This window comes from Topomyia yanbarensis, chromosome 1 (assembly GCF_030247195.1).
Source record: "Topomyia yanbarensis strain Yona2022 chromosome 1, ASM3024719v1, whole genome shotgun sequence".
NCBI classification, from domain to species: domain Eukaryota; kingdom Metazoa; phylum Arthropoda; class Insecta; order Diptera; family Culicidae; genus Topomyia; species Topomyia yanbarensis.
The window spans coordinates 30,953,894-30,973,594 of record NC_080670.1 but is presented as its reverse complement, the minus strand read 5'-3'; the positions used below and the strand labels follow the sequence as shown (position 1 = coordinate 30,973,594).

The following is a 19,701-nucleotide window of genomic DNA, read 5'->3' as shown; positions in this document are numbered from 1 at the left end:
AATCCTTTTGGAATCATTTACAATAATCCTTTACAATCATTTTATAATAAGTGTATTGCTATTTAGGACTTTTATATCAGCCGGGCTCTTTTATAATTTGTTATAAAATCATTATCAAAATTCGTCATAATCCAATGTTGCGTTATGTTTATGTACATGGCCAGATAGATAGTTTTTAACTGGGACGGAACGTGTGGATACGAAAAAACCTAATGTCAATTGTAGCCAGGGAGAGCTGTCAAATGCAGCCAAAGGGAACCGTCAAATGCAGTCAGGGGGGACTGTCGAATTTAGCCAGTCCATTTAAAATATGTGAGGAAGAAAGAGTGGCTATGCAAGACAAGAGATAAAATGAACAGAAAAAAGAAAAAGAAAACATCTATCCACAGGTTCTGTCCCAGAATTTTAATAGAGAACATCAAAATTCGATTTGTTTGCATTTGGCAGTAGGCCTTTTTCAAATGTTTGGCTAGAAATTCCTTGCTTCTTCAATGAATCATGTACAAGAAAAGTAAAAAGGTTAAATTTAACGGAACAATGTATGATGCCGACATCAATTAAAAAATACAGCTGAGCGACCTTGTTGGGAAAGTGTTAACATTTGGCAGCGAACCAAACCAAGTTTCTCATACTATGACCGAATCAACAAAAATAGTGAGGTTAAACATTACCATGCAACGTTCTCCACCGAGAGGTTCACTTTAGTTTGTTTACATAACCAATGAACTTTGTACCACGACTCACCACTTCATTTGCCGCGTTGCCAGGAAGCCAACCAAAAATATACAAAACAGTGCTGCCCAAACACGTATTTTGAGTCCCACCATTCTTGCAAAGGTGAAGAAAATACTCAACATTTTTACATTTTTCAAATTTAAAAAAATCATTAAAAAATCAGCTCTAAAAAGTCTCATTTCAGCGGAAATATTCTTAAAAATGTGTAGTCTTTTGAATAAAAATAAGAAAAAAAGGGGGTTAGGTCGGACGAGAAAGGTCTATTCAAAGGTGCCCTTAGTCCTAAACGATATAGAAAATGGCTATTGTTCAACCGGAATTTTGCTCTGTTTCATTCGGAATCATCCGACTAATTGACTTCTAAATATTTCAGGTTAGATCTGAATTTTAGCCATTCGACAGTTGGAAAATTAACCGGCTGATAAGTTAGTATTAGTGAGACCAAGAAGTTGAGCCTATAGCATTCGAATTATTAACCAGATACGGACAATGAAAAATAATGTTATACCGGTTTATTTGTGACCACCAATAGATTGGTGGCGCCACAGAGAGTCACACGGGAAAGCGGTGTTCAACCGTCATCCAATGCAATTAAATGTATAACGCAAAATAGGGTTCAAATTTTACCTCTTGTTGTAATACACATAGAAGACCGTTAACTTTGCGATACGAAAAATATTGAAAACTAATTTATAATTATTTTATAATTATCAAAGTCATTTGAGAAGTAACAAACATTATCATTCAGTAGTAAATCTCACTGCCTAAATTCAGTTTCCCGGGAAATACCGACGAACCGTTATTCATTACGTACAAATTTTAATGTTCAATGAATGAGTTTTCTCTTCAATCTTCTGGTGCGAATTTCCTCTCAAGGTTTATTTTGACAGTAAATTTTTTAACTCTATTAAAAACGCTCGAGAAATGTGAGCTATGTTCTTATTTTTATATAAATGCACAATAATATCCATAAAAGACTTATAACATTAATTCAAACATTGTGATGAATTTCATAAGACTGTTTTATGAAAACCACTATTTCTACCATATTTTCTACTTAGAAATGTTAGCAATTTTCATAAATGGGCACCTATGGCGTTCATTCGGATATTTACAAGAATTACATAAGACTGTCTTATGAAAATAGTAAGAGACACATTTGGATAATTTCCCCTCCAAATCATAAGACAGACTTATAAAATTCATTAAAAAACCTTATGTCTGAAAGTCATAAGTCTTTTTTATGAAAATTCAATGTAAATTTTGCTCGGTGTAGAAAAAAACCAGGTTCGGTTTTCTAAAGCCGAACCGAAACCGCTGCTAAGAATACATCAACACAAGTAGAAACTCGTGCACACATGGAAACGGTGCTGAGTGACTCGGTTTGGTTTTAGAAACTGTGACTCGGGTAAGGTTTTGACTTCGTTTACCGTGTGAACGAAAACAATACCGAATACGATGTGCATCACTCGGTTACACGTGTTGAGATTTTGACAACCGTACCCGTGAATGTACGTACCGGTTGGTTTTCTTACTCACCTCTGGTTGTAATACACATAAAAGACCGTTAACTTTGCGATAGGAAAAATATTGAAAACTTATTTTGTCGTGTAGGATAATTAGTTAATTTTCGCCCCATTTCTATTCTTTGAAACCGGTTGTAAGAGCAGTGTCTGCCATCTTAGTTGAAAGCATTGACCCAAATAGTAGTGCGATAATTGGAGCTTTCTATTCGATGTTTCGTTGCCCTCACATGCAATTGTCCACCATTCCTATACCATCTTTGTTATTATATTGATTCTAAGGAGCTAAGCAAAGACCAAATTAGACTCTTTACTCTCGATATGTTACAGAGGAGGTCATCTATAAACTACGTTAACATCGTAAAATTGGATGTCCCTAATCTGACAAAACTGTGGCAAAATTTTTCAAAATATTTTAACATTCAAACAAAGTATAAATTAGATGTGAAAATAGCGTTTCGACTTCGTTTCATCAGAATCCGACACTAACTTAGTGACAGGCCCAAGCTAGCGCCGGATTGAAGCTAGCTCCACAACATGAAAATACTATTTGTGTTTCTAAGTACGCGCAACTTGGTTTGGCTTAGCAAGCCAATGCAATATGCACTATGCTATATTTCTCCTTAATGGGCTTTCTTCCCCCGTCTTCCCCTACATTCTTTTTCGAAGGTTTTCCTTATCAACTTTCTTGTGTGGATGATGCTGCAAGATTACATAAACACACAATTTATTTGCTGAAATAAGTTCAAATAGCTTTATTTGACAGGTGCATCTTATGTATGTAGCGATCACGACAATAGCTCGTAAGTCACTATTTCATGGGATAACATATTTTTCGATTTATAGTATCGTATTTTATTACATTATTCAATATGCCGACCTGTCAGTGTGTTACGCGGTTTCTTGGTCAAAAAAGTATTAATTTGCAAATAGCAACAGCCCCCGATGCCCTAGAGTAATTCCAAATGTGTAGCAGCTTCCCTTAATCCGCAGGCCATTATAAATTAATCGTCAGCAATCCACCAACATCCGACCAGTAGGCCTATGAAGTAAGGCATCAGGCAGTCGATTAGTCATGGGAGCGACTTTTCAAATCATCCTCCGACGACTTCCGAGCAAATCGAATTTAGCCACCACCGTCGCCACCGCAAGTAAATTATTACCGGCAGCGGTTTCTTTTCCCGCTTCTGCCTGGTGACCCCTCTTCTAATGGAGTTCGACCATCTCGACAAAATCGTTGTAATCGGAGTGTAATCTCTCTACCGATTGCGCAGTGCGTCCCTCGCCTTCTTCATCCATTTCAAACGGTGCGAAGGGACCCAGCAACATAAGCTGATGTAGGTGAATAAATTATGTTTGATTTCGTCTAGCTCTCCGCCCTTGTTTACTGACTGATCCGCTGCGGGTTCCAAGCTGTAATAGGCGCTAGGAACCCAAAACGGATCGGTCCACAGCCTCAATACATTAGCCGTTTGCCGCTTTGCCAAACCGAAACCGAAAGATCCTTCGGCGTATGATAATAACAATAATAAGATAATCTCCTTATACGCAAAAATCTTCCCGCACGGGTTGGGACACGAGTATATCAACCGTACAGGGTTGAACTTAGCTTTCTAGACAAACACCAATCCTACCTGTACGCCATGACTGTCATGGATTCGATCCTGTCGCAATAATTCGCACATCCATCATCGACGACGTCGGAAGCCGCGCACATCTCAGCCTACTATGGTTGGAATGAGGGGATGCGCTTTTGTACCCCAGCAAAGCTCCCGCGTCAGTCCGTGTATGCCATTATATAATACTTCCCTTTTTCGATGCCTGTTGCATATTTTGTGCGAAAATTCAATTTCCACTTACCCCCCTCACTTCCCTTCTAGAAGAACAGATTTACAACAAAAAGCGGTACGGTAGATTCCTTCCGTTCGGCTCGGCAGGAAACATAACACGAATCCCCGAAGAAGCGAAAGGAATTTCGCATAGATAATAAATCCGTTTCGTCACAATTTGCCGGAGTACACACTGGATTATAATATAGTCGAGTAAGAAGGAGGAAATGCATTATCGATTCCCGGTCGTCCCCTTCTAAGTGGCTGTAAAGAGCTACCGGTTGCGAAAATTCTTTTTTTTGTGCATGGAAACCCAAACGCGGATTTAGTCACTACTAACACGACCGACGGAAGAAAGGAAGGCAGACACGGGACAAAGCGAAGGACAAAGCTGAGGTACGACGTAATCGCATATTTTTGGTAATAGCTTGTTCGGGTGAAATTCGATGGGATTTTGATTGTATTACAGTGCGTGATGTAACGTTTTTGGATGGGTGTTTTTTGGAAAGGGTATGGTCGGGAAATCTAGACTGGCAAATGTTATCCGCGTCTGATGTCTATAGTAAGAGCGGCTTACAACAGCGTTGGGTTCGGTATAGTTCATCGCTATAAATATACGACCAAATGTGCCGATAATTTGTAACATGAAGAACGATATGTTGAGGTTGTATTGACGAAGGATTCTTCGGACCATCCAGTTGTCCTATAAGATCTGCTAAAAGAAGCAATAGCTATTTCAAACGAAACTGGTTAAAATTTTTTAGCTAGCTAGCGAAGTTTAGCTGTTCCAGGATCGGATGCGGCGCTCACAGTTCACCGTATTATTCAGCACCGGTTTTTGTGGCTGGTACGCCGGTGCGGCCACATACTGGATCGGTGAGTTTTATATGGGTAAGCAGTTGTTGGCCTCGGAATTTAATCCAACCTTTAAGCGCTTATGTGGCAAGATGGAAGAACTTGCCAAAATAAAACTGATGGTTATTGTTACCAGAAAAGTTTTCAGTTGCCTTGAAAACAATGTTATTCATTGCCTCAAAACAAGTGCAGAGGAAAATTTTCTATCGTCTCACACTACGACCATTCAGTTAAGTAAACTTTGTGAATACTTGCAATCAGACGAGCAGCACCAACCGAACTATAGTAGACTGTTCCAGCACGCCTTCGTTCACCAGATGGAGCGAAACCAAGTTTTTCAACCGTCTCAGTTATCGTCCAGCTCAAATATGCAAGCATTTATATATTCAAACAATATTCGGTTTTTTGCTTTTTACATTTCTTACAAAAGAAATGTATAGGATTCGCTCAAACTTTGAAAACTTTTTCCGAGGCCCGGAGGGCCGAGTCTCATATACCAATCGACTCAGCTCGACAAATTGAGACAATGTCTGTATGTGTGTGTGTGTGTGTGTGTGTGTGTGTGTGTATGTGTGTATGTATGTATGTACAAAATGTCATGTAATTATCTCAGCAATGGCTGAACCGATCTTTATGAAATTAGTTTCAAATGAAAGGCCTAACGTTGCCATTTGACACTATTATTTTTGATTTTCGATATGTTGTTTACTCTCTGAGATATGGGCGATTTTGTCAAAACACAGAAGGTTTTTGGCGAATAACTTTTGAACAATACAATCCAACAAACTGCACATAAAAAGAAAGCTTGTTAAAATACCTTTCTAACAAGCCATAGATTGTCTAAATCCGTGCACGAGCGGCGGAGATATTAAACATTTTGTATTTCTAGTCCTCGCTTACCAATTTCCACTAGCTAAAAATGAGATTGTTTCATACATAGTATTGCTTTACTGGTGTTTTAGGGGCAAAACTAAACCGATTTTGAATATCGGGGTATGAAAACACATCTACGTGATTCAAGGAATTCGATGTTGAGAACATTTTGTGAATCACCTTTATAATAAATTAACTATTTCTCAAAAATCAATATATATAAGTTCACTTCAAAGACAAAATAATGTGTTGATAAAGAAACAGTGAGTTCTAGTATTTATCCCTTGGATTAGGCATTGCGTTCAATCATGAGGTAAATATTGGATGTTATAAAAATACACAGATCAACAAGTAATTCACCTAGTAGTGAGATAAAAGATTTCTCATATAATTATACTTGTGGAATCAATATATCATAATAATATACCTATAAAAATAATGTCACTGCATTAACCATCATTTTCCATTCCTCACACGCTCCCCCATATCTCTCTGTCTCTCTTCTATCGCATCTATCTAGCTATTTCTGCATCCATTTCTAAGTTGTGTGATAATCTGCCAATCTGAAATATTTATTAATTTTAATTGCGAAGGTTTGAGAAAACAAAACTATTTTTTGTCTGCTACTACATCAACTCAACTTTAATTCAATTGTATTCAAAGCCTGTATTTACACTATAATTAAGGAAATTCATGGCTATATCAGAAAAATATTTGGCTTAACTGGGTAATATGAAAGTTTGACGATGGAAATTTTCAAAAGAGACATTCCACGTGCGATATTTAAACTATTCGTATCTCTATTGAATTTTGAATGAAATATATGCTCAAAGACTGAAAGCTGAAGCCAGCAGGATTGGAATTGCCATCAACGTTTCGAAGACAAAATACATGAGAGGAAGAGGTTCTAGAGACGACAATGTGAACCTCCCACCCGGTGACGGTGACGAAATCGAGATGGTCGACGAATTCATGTATTCGGGCTCACTGGTAACCGACAACAATGATAACAGCAGAGAAATTCAGAGAGGGATCTTGGCGGGAAATCGTGCCTACTTTGGACTCCGGAGGACGCTCCGGTCGAACAAAATTCGCCGCCGCACGAAGTTGATTATCTACAAGACGCTGATTAGATCGGTGGTCCTACGGCCACGAGACCTGGACTATGCTCGTGGAGGATCAACGCACCCTTGGAGTTTTCGAACAAAAGGTGTTGCGTACCATCTATGGTGGCGTGCAGAAGGAAGACGGAACGTGGCGCAGGCGAATGACCCATGAGTTGTATCAGCTGCACATTCGTTGTATTGGTACGAACTTTCATGAAAAATAACGGATCAAAGACCAAAAATATCCACAAACCAGATCCAGGAAAAGAAGTCTCCCAAAGTACCCACTCTCGATGGGGGATGCAACTACAATGTGTCCTCTAACTTATCGTCGTCCATATTTGGATATACTGAGTAGTTTGAACCATTTATTTTTCACAGAATTGGTCTGTATAGGACTTATTTATCCATATTTCCTGCACGAGAATTCCGAACGAAACAATATGAAGCCGTGTGGTGTCCGGCGGGCTGAAATCTTTTTGCACTATTTCAACCAAGAATAGAACCTCTGGGAACTGCTCCCATGTCGTAAGAGGCGACTAACAACATGCTAGGAGTTCCTAGGCCGAGGTTTTGTTCCGTACCGAAGACTTAATCTGGGCGGACCTTAAGGTTTTCCATATTACCCTCTTTCCAGTCTGTATTTAGTGAATCACTGACATATACTCACCTTTTCTGATTCGCCTTTCTTGATTGTGTACCAACGTTTTAAGTTTCTTCTGGCGGTTGTATATTAGCCGTAAATGACGAAATCTAATTCTACACTAAGTAACAGAATATATTAATATACCGGCACTTCCACGCCAAGGTTTAACTTCCAAAGCTTTGGCTTAAAAACCGTTTTTAAAAAATGGAAACTTTCATGCAGGAAATTTATTGAATTGGCCTAAGATGGAGCTGTCGAATTTCACAAAAAGCTTTTTATGTTGCAAGTGATCTGTAGTTGTGTTAAATTAGGTATTTTTCTATTATATTTGGAACCGTCTACCGACAAATCTACATTTACGAATACCTCCAAAAGTGACTTCTTGAGGTCTCATGAAGGCCTGACACTAGCTTTATGATACTTTTGCTTTTCTAAACAGTAATAAAAATCTCAACATTCAAGAACTTCACTTTGTCAGAAAATGTAGGGCCATCGGAAGCTAAAACTTCGTAAAATCGCACTCCTGGTCCTTTTTTCAGTGCAGTACTCTACGTCACTCGTTCAAATTTGCACCGCTCTTATGGTAGTCGGTATTTGCTAGTATTACTGTTCTCCCATCCATTCTGGTAGTCAAACGGTGGGATAGCAAAATTCTTATAAGTTTCCTATCTCATGCCTCCACGCGAGTCTAAGTCTATTGATGACATTTGGTCCTTAGACCGCAGAATGAGAGGGTGCGAACAGAATGAGAGGGTGCGAACAGATCTAGTCGAGAAAACATTGCCGTAAAAATGAATAGTTGATCGGAAATTAGCCCCAATACGACTAATCTGACTAGTATCTATGAACACGGCTCAATACGTATTGAAAATTCGCCGCGTCTGTTTTTATGAACCTAATTTAAAGCTCCGTTATTGCTAACAAGCCCGTGCATCAGATTAACAATCCTTTATATTTCCCTTCAGTGTTCGGTATTATCGCTCGTATACTTGTATTCCACAAACAATCCGATATGGAAAATAAGAAATACTTTCCTTGATTTATAACATCTCGCGCTATTTTTGCCAGTATAATATGCTGTCACTTGGTAGTTTTCAAGCCAATAAATATATCGTAGAGAAGAAGTAGCGAGTTCTGTCCAAATACTGTTGCAATAAATAGTGATCCGGCCCATTACGCAGATAAGATTAGCTTTTCCAGGCAATACTCCCACGATCGGCTGTGTGGAGTTCAAATTGTTTTTGTTTAGGGAACATAGTATACTCTCGGTAGCCGGCTGCCCAGAGTTTAAAAATAACCAAAAACTAAACAAGATCATCTCTTTTTCGAGTGATCGTGCACTCGAAGACTAACTAAACAACTACCTAATAAAATATGCTTTACAGGTCGCATCGTTTGCTTGGAGCGAATCCTAGACCTGATACCCTTCCAAACCACCAACTCCGCGACACCTATGGAAGAGTCTGATGAATCGTCGTCCTTCCGTTAAGTAGGTGGAGCATCAACACTTCCTGTCTACCTTATCCTTTATCCTTCCCCGTGAACGATGGAGATGGGGGCGGCCGGCAATGATGGCTATCATGCTGTTGAGGTTTTAATATGGGTCGGATTGGTATGAATTCCTACTTACCACTTCCTAAGCAACTCTTATTAGATAATCAGCAGTCAAACATGATGAAGTCAGTGTGCAATCCGCCAAAATCATCGTCACAACGCAACGCAACGCAACGCAACGCAACGCAACGCAACGCATATTTCCTGCACGAGAATTCCGAACGAAACAATATGAAAGCTATAAGGATGAATTGAAAGAGACTGCATTGCAATCAACTGAATGCACGGCTTTTATGCTATCGACATAGCCTAGACATTTCACACTATTTACTTCAATGCAAATAAAAATTTTGAAATATCTACCTGTCTCATTCACGAATCGCATTCTCCCTGTCGTTCTTTGTTCAGGGGGCTTGAAAGCACATGTGACCTTGTCTCACTATACTATATTCAATTTCGCGTTAAAATACTGGACCAGTAAATTCTGTTCTGTACATAAATCTTTTTTTCGGGAATATGTGACCAAAAAGTAAACTTCGAATTCCAAAGCAAATTGAGCGTTCCAGGTTCCTGATAAATAAATATGGTCCAACAATACGGTAGAAACACCAGATAATCTTAAAACGACGCCGTCAAGTAAAGAAGCATGAAAACAAAAAGAATAAAACCAAAAAAACGATGGAAGCCCTAGAAAGTCCATTGCATATTTATTAGCCTTTTCTCAGAAGATGGGATTTTCAAAAACTTTTTGATGCAATGGTTCTCAAATTCGTACAATCCGGTTTATTCATTTTCTTAATTCAAAAATATTTTTAGCTTTAAATATATGACCATTTCATTTTAATTCATTATTTCGTTCCGCATCTTTTTATTCGTTTTGTTCATCTGTGTTCATTTTACTTATTTTATTCGTTTCATTCTTTGGATTCACTCTGATCAGTTTATTCTTTTTGTGCATTTTACTCATAACTCATTTAACTTATTTTATTCATTGTTCTCATTGTATGCATTTTATTCATTTTTTCCAGTTTATTCATTTTGTTCAGTTTCTTCATTTTAATAATCTGACTACTTTTTCAGTTTCAATCTTTTCTTCCAAATAGTTTATTTGATTCAATTTATTTCTTTATATTAATTTATAACCTTTTACCATTGTTCAATTTTTCATTTTAATCGATGCATTTTGTTCATTTTCTTCTTTTTATTCATTTTATCACTTCAGCTCATTTTGTTTATTTGATTCGTTTGTTTTATTTATGCATTTTCTTTATTTTTTACTTTATTCATTTTGTTCATCCATTCTTTTTATTCATTTGATCCATTTCATTAATTTGATTCATTGTATTCACTGGATGAATTAAATCAATTTGACTCATTTGATTAATTTGATTCATTTGATTCGTTTGATTCATTTTTTTTTATTTCAATTATAGAGGTTTTAACCTTAAGGTCATTCGCCTCTTCGGGTTAGAAAAATCTCTTAGGAAAAATTTCTAACCCTATGTGCGTGGTCGGGTCTCGAACCCAGGTGCGCTGCGCACAAGGCAATCGATTTACCAATACGCTACGCCCACTCCTTGATTCATTTGATTCATTTGATTCATTTGATTCATTTGATTCATTTGATTCATTTGATTCATTTGATTCATTTGATTCATTGGATTCATTGGATTCATTTGATTCATTTGATTCATTTGATTCATTTGATTCATTTGATTCATTTGATTCATTTGATTCATTTGATTCATTTGATTCATTTGATTCATTTGATTCATTTGATTCATTTGATTCATTTGAATCATTTGAATCATTTGATTCATTTTATTCATCTGATTCATTTTATTCATATCTTTAATTTTATGCATTTCATGTTCAGTTATTCGTTTTATTTCATTCAATTTGTTAGTATGAGTCAATTTATTCTATTGATCTTAGAACTATATCTAAATATAATCTTAATTTTTATTTAATAACCTAATCTAATTTGATTCGTGTATATTAAAATTTTGATTTACATTAATTTTTCTACTCATTTTATGAATTTAAAAACCTATTATTTCATTTTTTTGCTTTACTTTTTTATTTCGGTCGTTTTGTTGATATCTATAATTCAGTTTATTCGATATTTTATTCGTGCAAGACAAGAAACTGTTTTCATCCCACCTCTAGTTGGGTGCATACTTCTCATGAGTTCTGCAAACTAATCCAATAGTGAAATGTGTAAGAAATGTCTCATCTCACTGCTAGGTGGATTAAATCGGTTTTTATGTTTAGTACTAATTAACCGATTTCGCCAATTTTCTCTTATTTCAGAGAGCGAGTAAAGGCGCTATAACCTTGGCTCATTAACCAACACGGGGCTAAATACCTCTTCCCCATCCCAGGACTGTCAGACGTAAAGGAGTGACATTAACCCTCTTAGCCAAGTCACTCCCAACGATTTATCCAACCCCCATGAAATTGAAACGGTCGGTACGGTTGTCCACATTTCTTCCTTATGCAAGGTTCAAAATATTTCGTTAATTAAATCATTCATTAAATGAATGATTTGGTTGCCGTGTAATTTTGAATCATCTTCATTTTGTACGTTGCACAGTTGGCCTGGCCGCTTTAATGATTGTGTCACATACCCTATGTACCACAAACATTAGTATTGACAAGAAAAATTGTAGGCGAATGTCTGCAATTTTCTAGGAGCCCTACATGTATTGGCTCTGCATGTGTAGACTAGACTAGACTAGACTATAGTCCAATCACCCCATGCAAACAACTTAATCTCGAGATGTAGTAGGTGTTAGCTATACCGATTTTCCAATGTCCCATTTCAGACTGACAGAGACCTAGCGGTACATTTCGAGGCCATTCTCCCGTCAGCAAGCCTGGTTTAGTTATAATGCATGTTCCGTTGTTATACCAGTATTAGAGGAGGGTTGAAACATTTATATTTAAATTACTTACTTCTGTTTACGCTTTATCAAATTACGTCAGAATAAACAGTACAAATCAATAAGTAACCATCGATATATTGATTTTTGTTTCAACTCTCCTCCTACCGAGGTATGTTGAAACAGCAGTCAATGTGAGTAGAGACACGTATCCAATTTTTTAAATATTCTGCACTGATCTTAACAGTATCGTATTTCTGAGACTTTTTCACTGCAAAATATGTATGATTTGCAACATAAAGCAGAATAGTTGTAAGGAATAGGGGATTTTTGGGACAAAATGTCCCAAAAGCCCGCCATCCTGTATTATTCGAGAAACAAAAACATTTCCATTGAAATACTAAGAATGTTTTTACTTATATTATTAAAAAAATAATTACTAAGAAAGCCATAATTGAAAGTAAACAACTAAAATATGATTCAACTATACATAAAGCTTAATTATCAGACCCTATAGTTTAGTTCATTGTTTTCTTGTACACGCAAAAATAAAACAACATAAAGAATATGTTCTGTTAACTTACTTTTGAGTTGTGCGTTGCTGTCAAAAACAAAACGAGAGGTTCGACTCAGTCGAGGTCTTCCATAAAATAAGGTACTTTTGAGTTGTTTGGGGTATATTCAAAATTAGGTAAATTCAGCTTTAATTTTAGTATATTAAATTCAAGGTTGAGTATAAAAATCAATGAGTTGTGATTTTTGCCGCGGTTAAATGGAAACTACTTTCAACACGGTTTACTTAATTTTATCTGCCTCCACGATACCCCGAGATTGAGTCAAAAGAACTCTATTTTAGGTAGTTTTTCGTTTGCGTATAGCTTTCGAATTGTTCCCAATATCACCTTGATGTCAAAATAAAGTTTCATGTTCATTAGGCTGGGGCATTGTTTTGTGAAAAAAAAACATAAACCACATCAACCGAGCACGGCACTTTTTTGGTTTCATTTGGAGTCCTAAATAACTGTGCAAAATTTAGAGTCGATTAGTTTTGACCCGGCGTAGAGCAGTGCGTTTGAAATTTGTATGGAAATTAGTATGGAGAAACCTAGTTTTTGTGTTTTCAATTCTACAGATTACAATTCTTCTTGTAGTATGCAACTAATTAGATATAGGTATAGTCCAGGATATGCTGAACAACTGAATGTCTCTAAAACAAGTTATAGTTGTTCAAAGATCGATAGTTAAATGCAAAAATCATTTTTTTGCCAACACTGCCGGCGTTCCAATGATATTCCATATTTCAAACCGAAACTTCGTAGTTTTTAGATTTACCACATTGGTATGTTCGGATTAGTTAGTCAAGTGTTGGCAAAAAATGATTTTCAGCATTTAACCCTTTCATGTACAATTTTTATCTAGTGCACGTAGGGTTTCAAAACTATTTTCCTTGAAAACGGTGGGGTCAAAAAATACGTAAAGCCTTTTTTCATAAATATAGTTATTTCCCTCGCAGTGCTAGAAAATACTTAATTTTTACCTTCCAATACTCAATACAATTATCCTTGATAAAACTTTTTCGTGTATAAAACGATAAACATATGAATGTTTACAATTCGTGCTGGTGAAACGCGAATAACTTGTAAAAAGGGTATTATTTCACGAAATAATGGTTTTTCTTTAAACAAAATTTCAAATATGTGGAAAACTATAACATTGTTGAAGGAACTGAGATATCATTTAGTATATATTCTGTAATAAATTTACAGTTTTAACTGTCGATTAGTATGAAATTTAAAAACAAGCATAAAGTTATTGTTAGAAAAACTATTTTTACTGATAAGTTCTCCATGATGCAAGGAAACTTCTAAATTCAAAATATTTCATTTCTTTTAAATATTTTATTGACGAAAAAATTAAAAATAGGTTTTTGTGTAATTTATTTTTTCACATAAATTTTTGTGTGACATATTTCTCGGCACATATTTTTCGTGTAGAATTAATTTCTTTAACTTATTCTCGCATTATTCTGCTCTCTACCATGTTTGTGTTTGACGGTATTGCAAACATCATCAAACATATTTCGTGCATCAGTTTTAAAGAATCTGACAAACAATTGCTTTACGATGGTTATTGCATTACGCCTCGATAGTGGTGCATCGAGGAGACCGAAAGGGTTTATGGGCCTTTTTATGTTGTGTGTTTTTCATACTCTGCACCAGCTCTAACTAACGCTCAACCATTAAAGAAATTGAAAAGTAGCAGCCTATTAGTGTTAGAGTAGTGAATATTGTAAATTTTAGTACTAGTGTACAATTGGGTCATTAAGCTATATATAGTTTTCCGTTCCATTCGATAAATTTTAGGTCCAATATACATAATATAACATGATTTCAAAAAAAATTTCGTTGTAATACGTAAAAACGATTTTTTTGTTTTTTAAAATAAATCTAATGTAAACTTGGCAACCATACATAGGAAAACAGCGGTTGTTTACATCTGGCCTATCAGGACAACACCCAAAATGAAAAAAACTATATGCAATGTATGGTGTTTATGTCAAATAAAAATAACCCTGTGGAAAAACCGAGAAACATGCCTTATTTTTTTCTGACAGGGCATTATTTGTCGTGAAATTCGATATGTCAAACCCTTCCTATAGTGTCAAATCCAGACTGTCAACATATTTCTTTATTTTAAATTTTAATATTATTTTCACGTTTCCTGAGTTGGAAAAAAATATTGTTGCAATCACGAAAATCAGCTTTATCGATGTAAGTAATAAAAAACGACTTTTTTTTTCTCATTTAATGACCCAATTGTTGTGTGTTGGTCGTATGTCTATCTGTGTATGTATTCGTCTGATTATTTGTGACAGCTGGGCCGGGAAATAGATACAGATGTGACGTATATTGAATAGTGAGTAATATGTCCTAGGATTCAATGGTTACTTTTTTCCGGTGTTTTCAATTCGCGCACTCGATTCAGTTCATTCGGGAAGATCCAATTGGATAAATTAAAGTACGATTAATTTACCGAAACACGCGAACAATCCATTCTCGGTCAGTATAGCACGATAAAATTTTAATAGAATGCAATTATCGTTAATGGTAAATAAATATCATTTGTTGGCATTTAGACGCCTTCAAGTAGTTTGATTGCATGTTATGGGTCTTTTATTATTCTACTACATTAGTCTGTTTTTGTTGTACTTCTATTAGTTTGATTTTCCACTATTTATGTATACCAAAAATAATACTAATCAATTTATACACTTTAATCTCTACATCTTTATTTTCTTCATTCGGCATGTTACTTTTGCTTTTATTACTATATCATAGATTAGATTCATACGAACACTCACTAACATGATCAATTGCATATTCTTTCATATACACTCACAACCTCTCCCATTCCAAACGTACAAACGCTCGTAGCCTTCGCGATATCACAAACCTGAACCAATAATAATATTACGCTCATATTCACTATACAACATGGTGACATGACCGGGAACTCTAGTGATATGGAAGAACTCACTTTCTTCTAGTATCTGAACTGTATACCGAAAATAAGGTATCAGTTTCACGGTCCGTACGCGATCATCCAAGAACACACGCGAAAATTTGAAAGGACACGCGGTCATTAAATAGAATTTTATACACGCGATATTTCATATACGCTAGCAGACGCGACAACCACGTTAACATGCAAACACTTGAATATCGTATACGCACAACTACGGCTACGATTTCACAAACATGAAATCACCCCGGTGATGGAGTGAACGTTTAAGCACTTATAAACTCATAAACGCGTTGATCTGCCAACACACGCGATCATAAATCGGTTACGTCCGAAAGTTCCTTACCCTCGGCCCTAGTAGCATAGGTCCATGCCATCAGTTGGACCAATCGAAACAATGACGCTCGTACCCATTAAACAACACGTTCCATGGCGACACGGCCGGGAACTTCAGTGATGTGGGGAAACTCTTCTAGCGTTCAGCACGTTAACATACAAACGCTTAATACCTTTGCGATCATACACGCACACCTACACCCGCGGTTTCGTAAACATGAAAACACCCCGGTGGTAAAGTGAATGTCTTATTACTAATTAACATATAAACGCCGTCTCCAGCGGGAACTTACAAACGCCCATAGTCCGATTCCGACTCTATCGGTTGATGCATTTGAGCTGGAATTCATTCTGGAAGTCCGAACCGGTTCCGTGCTAGTTTGATTGGGTAGAGGAATAACCGCTGTCAATTCTGTCGAACTCAGCCACAAAAAAAAACATGACGACAGTAGCGCACCTGGTTTGGATATCCCAACTACCTTCGAAACCGTTAGAGATTTTATACAAGTTGAATGCTGAAGATGGACGTCTGTTCTCTGTGCAATAAGTGCAATAAACATATGTCAAGAGTATCATAAAACTTTATTTGTTGCCAAGAACTACCCTTTTCATCAGTTAAAATTGTAATCTCGGATCATTGCAGTCGCTTTATGGAGCTACTTTTTTCAATATTTTTAAAACAAAAGCAAAATTTCCTAGTATAGGAAGATTCAGACGATACATCAGCTTCCGTCAACGTCAACGGAACGTCACCGTTCCGTCAGGATAAGATAAGTTTGTGCCCGTTCAAACGTGCCATACGTCAAAACGTTCCGTGCCGTTGATGTTGTGTGTGAATGTTTCCATTTCTGGAGAAACATGTCAAATGGTCCTAAGTGCAAATGAGAGCCTCTCTTTGTTTACTTTCTTTTTCGATTATTACGGAGTCAGCATAAAACTTTTCAATATTGTTTCAGGATATATCGAAAAAACGCTGATTTCGGCTAGCATATTATGCTAAGAACAAACGTATAAACGGACGAGTTTATAGCGAAAGAGAAAGTAAACAAAGAGAAACTGTCATTTTCCCTTAGGACCATTTGACATGTTTGGCTAGATTTAATTGCATGTAACTAATCTTGACGTTCCATACCGGTGACGGAAGCCTGATGTATCGTGTGAATCTTAAATCTGCAAACAAATTGGTTAGACAATAACTGGCACCACTTCCTTGACATACGGAAAGAAAATATCCCGCAGAAATCTTATCTCACACCAAACCGCACCATCGTAATTGCTTTCAATGCATCTCCGTGCGGTTAGGATGGGAAACCTCAGCAGCACCGTTTCGGCGGCGTCGCTGACATGTGACAAATGTTCTCTCGGTGGTAAATCCCACTACCCAGCTCGCCTACTACACCACCGGACTACTGTCATACTGCGCTTCTCCTGTAAGAGGATTAGGCTGTCCCGGTGGACTGTAGAAACGCATCTCCTGTGATGTAGAATTCTTTTTCATCTCTATTGCTATACCATACGTATGTGTTGGTACTTCAGTCAAGTAAAGCGATTCGACAAGGGCCTCAAGATGACAATGTGCCAGCGTGTTTCAATTGTGTCGAAGGAAATCCGGAAAACCAATCGTGGCAGAAGTTAATATGATTCGTTTGAATGCGTGCGGACGGAACGATGGGGGGTGGTGGTCGGAGTGTTGTGATAGTAGATTTCGATGACATTTTTCCACCTTTGTTAGCCTAATTGAAACGTCATTGTCATATAGAATCAGAAATGGACATGCTTTGCGGATTGGAAATATCAGCTTAGCTAGATTAAAACTTGGCTCTCGAGCCGTTTCGTTTGAATTTTCGTACTTCTTGTGATAGGTACCTTTTCACACCTTCAACTACTTTGTAGAGGTAGAAAAAAAAAGAGTGCGTAAACAAATAACTCATTATCCGTTATGTGATTGCCACTAACCTCACTTTTATTGCAGCTGTCGGAAAAACAAACAATCTCAAACGGCCACTCTGCTATTGTCCTTGTCATAAAGCTGCTACCTCGATCCTATTATCGGACAAAACATTTGCAGGCGATCACCTATAGCAACGATCCAGCTTTTCAGATCAGGTAGACTCCCAAACTAATCGATCCCGCCCCTTGTTTGTTTTTCGGTATTCGATCGTACCGGGTAAAACAAACTAAAAGGAGAGAGAGAGATAGGGAGACAGAGAAAAAAGCCAGAAACACAGGTAATTGTAGCGAACGAGGAGAACCGATCGCTGCTTGGGTAGAATGAGATGGCAACATATAAACCTATCGCATTCTACTAAGTGCACCATTATCTAACGGGTAGCTAACAGTAAGGGCGGTAGAAATTCCTGTTGAACGGCACGACCGGTTAGTTGGCTGTCAAATCTGGAAGAGTCTGGTTGTGGTAAATAAAAACTAGTGAAAGTGTCAAAAGATCGCAAGCAAAAATGCAAGGCCTACTGGTGGTGCTGTTGATTTTGATTACAGTCGGTGTTGAAACTTCAGAGGAACGCACACTGGACTATCTGGCCAAAAGGACGGGCAAGGATTGCGTCCAGTTGCCGGAGCCAATTCTGTCGGATATTTTGGGACCAGCCTTCAATTCGCGCTACATGAGTATCGACAAGCCACCGGTTATGGAAGACGAAGCCCTGGATGGCGGTGATGGTGGAAACGGAAAACGTGGAGCTTCGAATGGACTTTATCCGTCGTTCTATGTGGAAGAAGATCACGTCGAGGAGGTTGGCCATGATCCGGCCTGGGCAGTGAACCATGCCAGAGATACAGCGAATCCGGTGCTGAAACCGCCTCGATTCAAGCGAGATGTTTTCAACACATTGCTGAACGACATGAGCCGCGAAAGCCGTTCGGGGCGATCGCATCGAGGCCGAGGAGCTTCAAAGAATCAGTTCAGTACTCGACCGTGGGAGTGCGAGGGAAAAATACGGTGGCTTGATTTAGGGGTGGAATATTTTCCGCGCTATCTGCGGACGGTGGAGTGTGCCAAGACACGCTGCTGGTACGGGCACTATCAGTGCGTGGCACGATCGTTTACCGTGAAAATTCTGCGCCGACGAACGGGTGAATGTGTACCGAGCGGACAACTGAAGAACATCGGAGTCGAAGGATTACCCGGTGAACTACGCGAGCTCTGGGTCTGGGAAGAGCGGGCGGTCAACTTTTGCTGTGATTGTGCTGCGCAGTAGTAGGCCGGGAACACTCGCCGCCTGAGTTCAAGGCGGTCTCTTCGTCGGAGCAGGCTACTGATGTTAAAGTGTAAATAGTTTTCGAAGCGCCAGCTGGTTGTAAATAGAGGTGAATGTTTGTTCTACTCGTTCTAGTCCTAGGTTAGATTGTTTTGTACTGAGTGTAAATAAAAAGTATTATTAAATTTTATGAGAAAACGAAAAAAAGTCTTTTTGTAAAGGTACTATTAGGAATTTTCATCCGATATTTTCTGTTTTCACAGTGGCCGTTGAGGGGACAACGCACTTTATTTGTAGGTGTTAAATTTTTCTTCCCCTTTCACGACAAAAAGTCGTCGCAAAAGTGGTCCATCAGAGCACGGAGACAACTTTTGAAAAATCAATTTCGGAAGCCCACTTGAAAAAAAAGTGAAACACGCTGCCCTCGTGTTGTGTTGTTTCGTCGATTTGCATAAATATTGAAACAATTTTCCGCGCAAGTGGCACCCTCCAGCCGGGAAGGCCGCTTTGCATATTTATAAGGCTAATAATTTGGGATAAAGTGGTTGGTTGAAGTGGTCGCACTTTTTGTCCCCCTTTCCATTCCGCCTGTTGTTGTCACCATAGCCATCGAACGGGGTTG

At 37.8% G+C, this 19,701-nt stretch overlaps 1 protein-coding gene across 1 annotated transcript; it reads left to right on the top strand.

The window, feature by feature from the left end:
* Positions 1 to 18,216: 18,216 nt before the first annotated feature.
* LOC131677243 (protein trunk) lies at positions 18,217 to 19,248 on the top strand. The gene has a single exon (XM_058956965.1). It carries the CDS (start codon positions 18,321 to 18,323, stop codon positions 19,077 to 19,079), a length of 759 nt encoding a protein of 252 aa, XP_058812948.1. The 5' UTR covers positions 18,217 to 18,320; the 3' UTR covers positions 19,080 to 19,248.
* The last annotated feature ends 453 nt before the right edge of the window (positions 19,249 to 19,701 follow it).

What these genes read in the sequence shown, in the direction of transcription:
- LOC131677243 (XM_058956965.1), top strand. Translation starts at nt 18,321, where the DNA reads ATGCAAGGCCTACTGGTGGTGCTGTTGATTTTGATTACAGTCGGTGTT.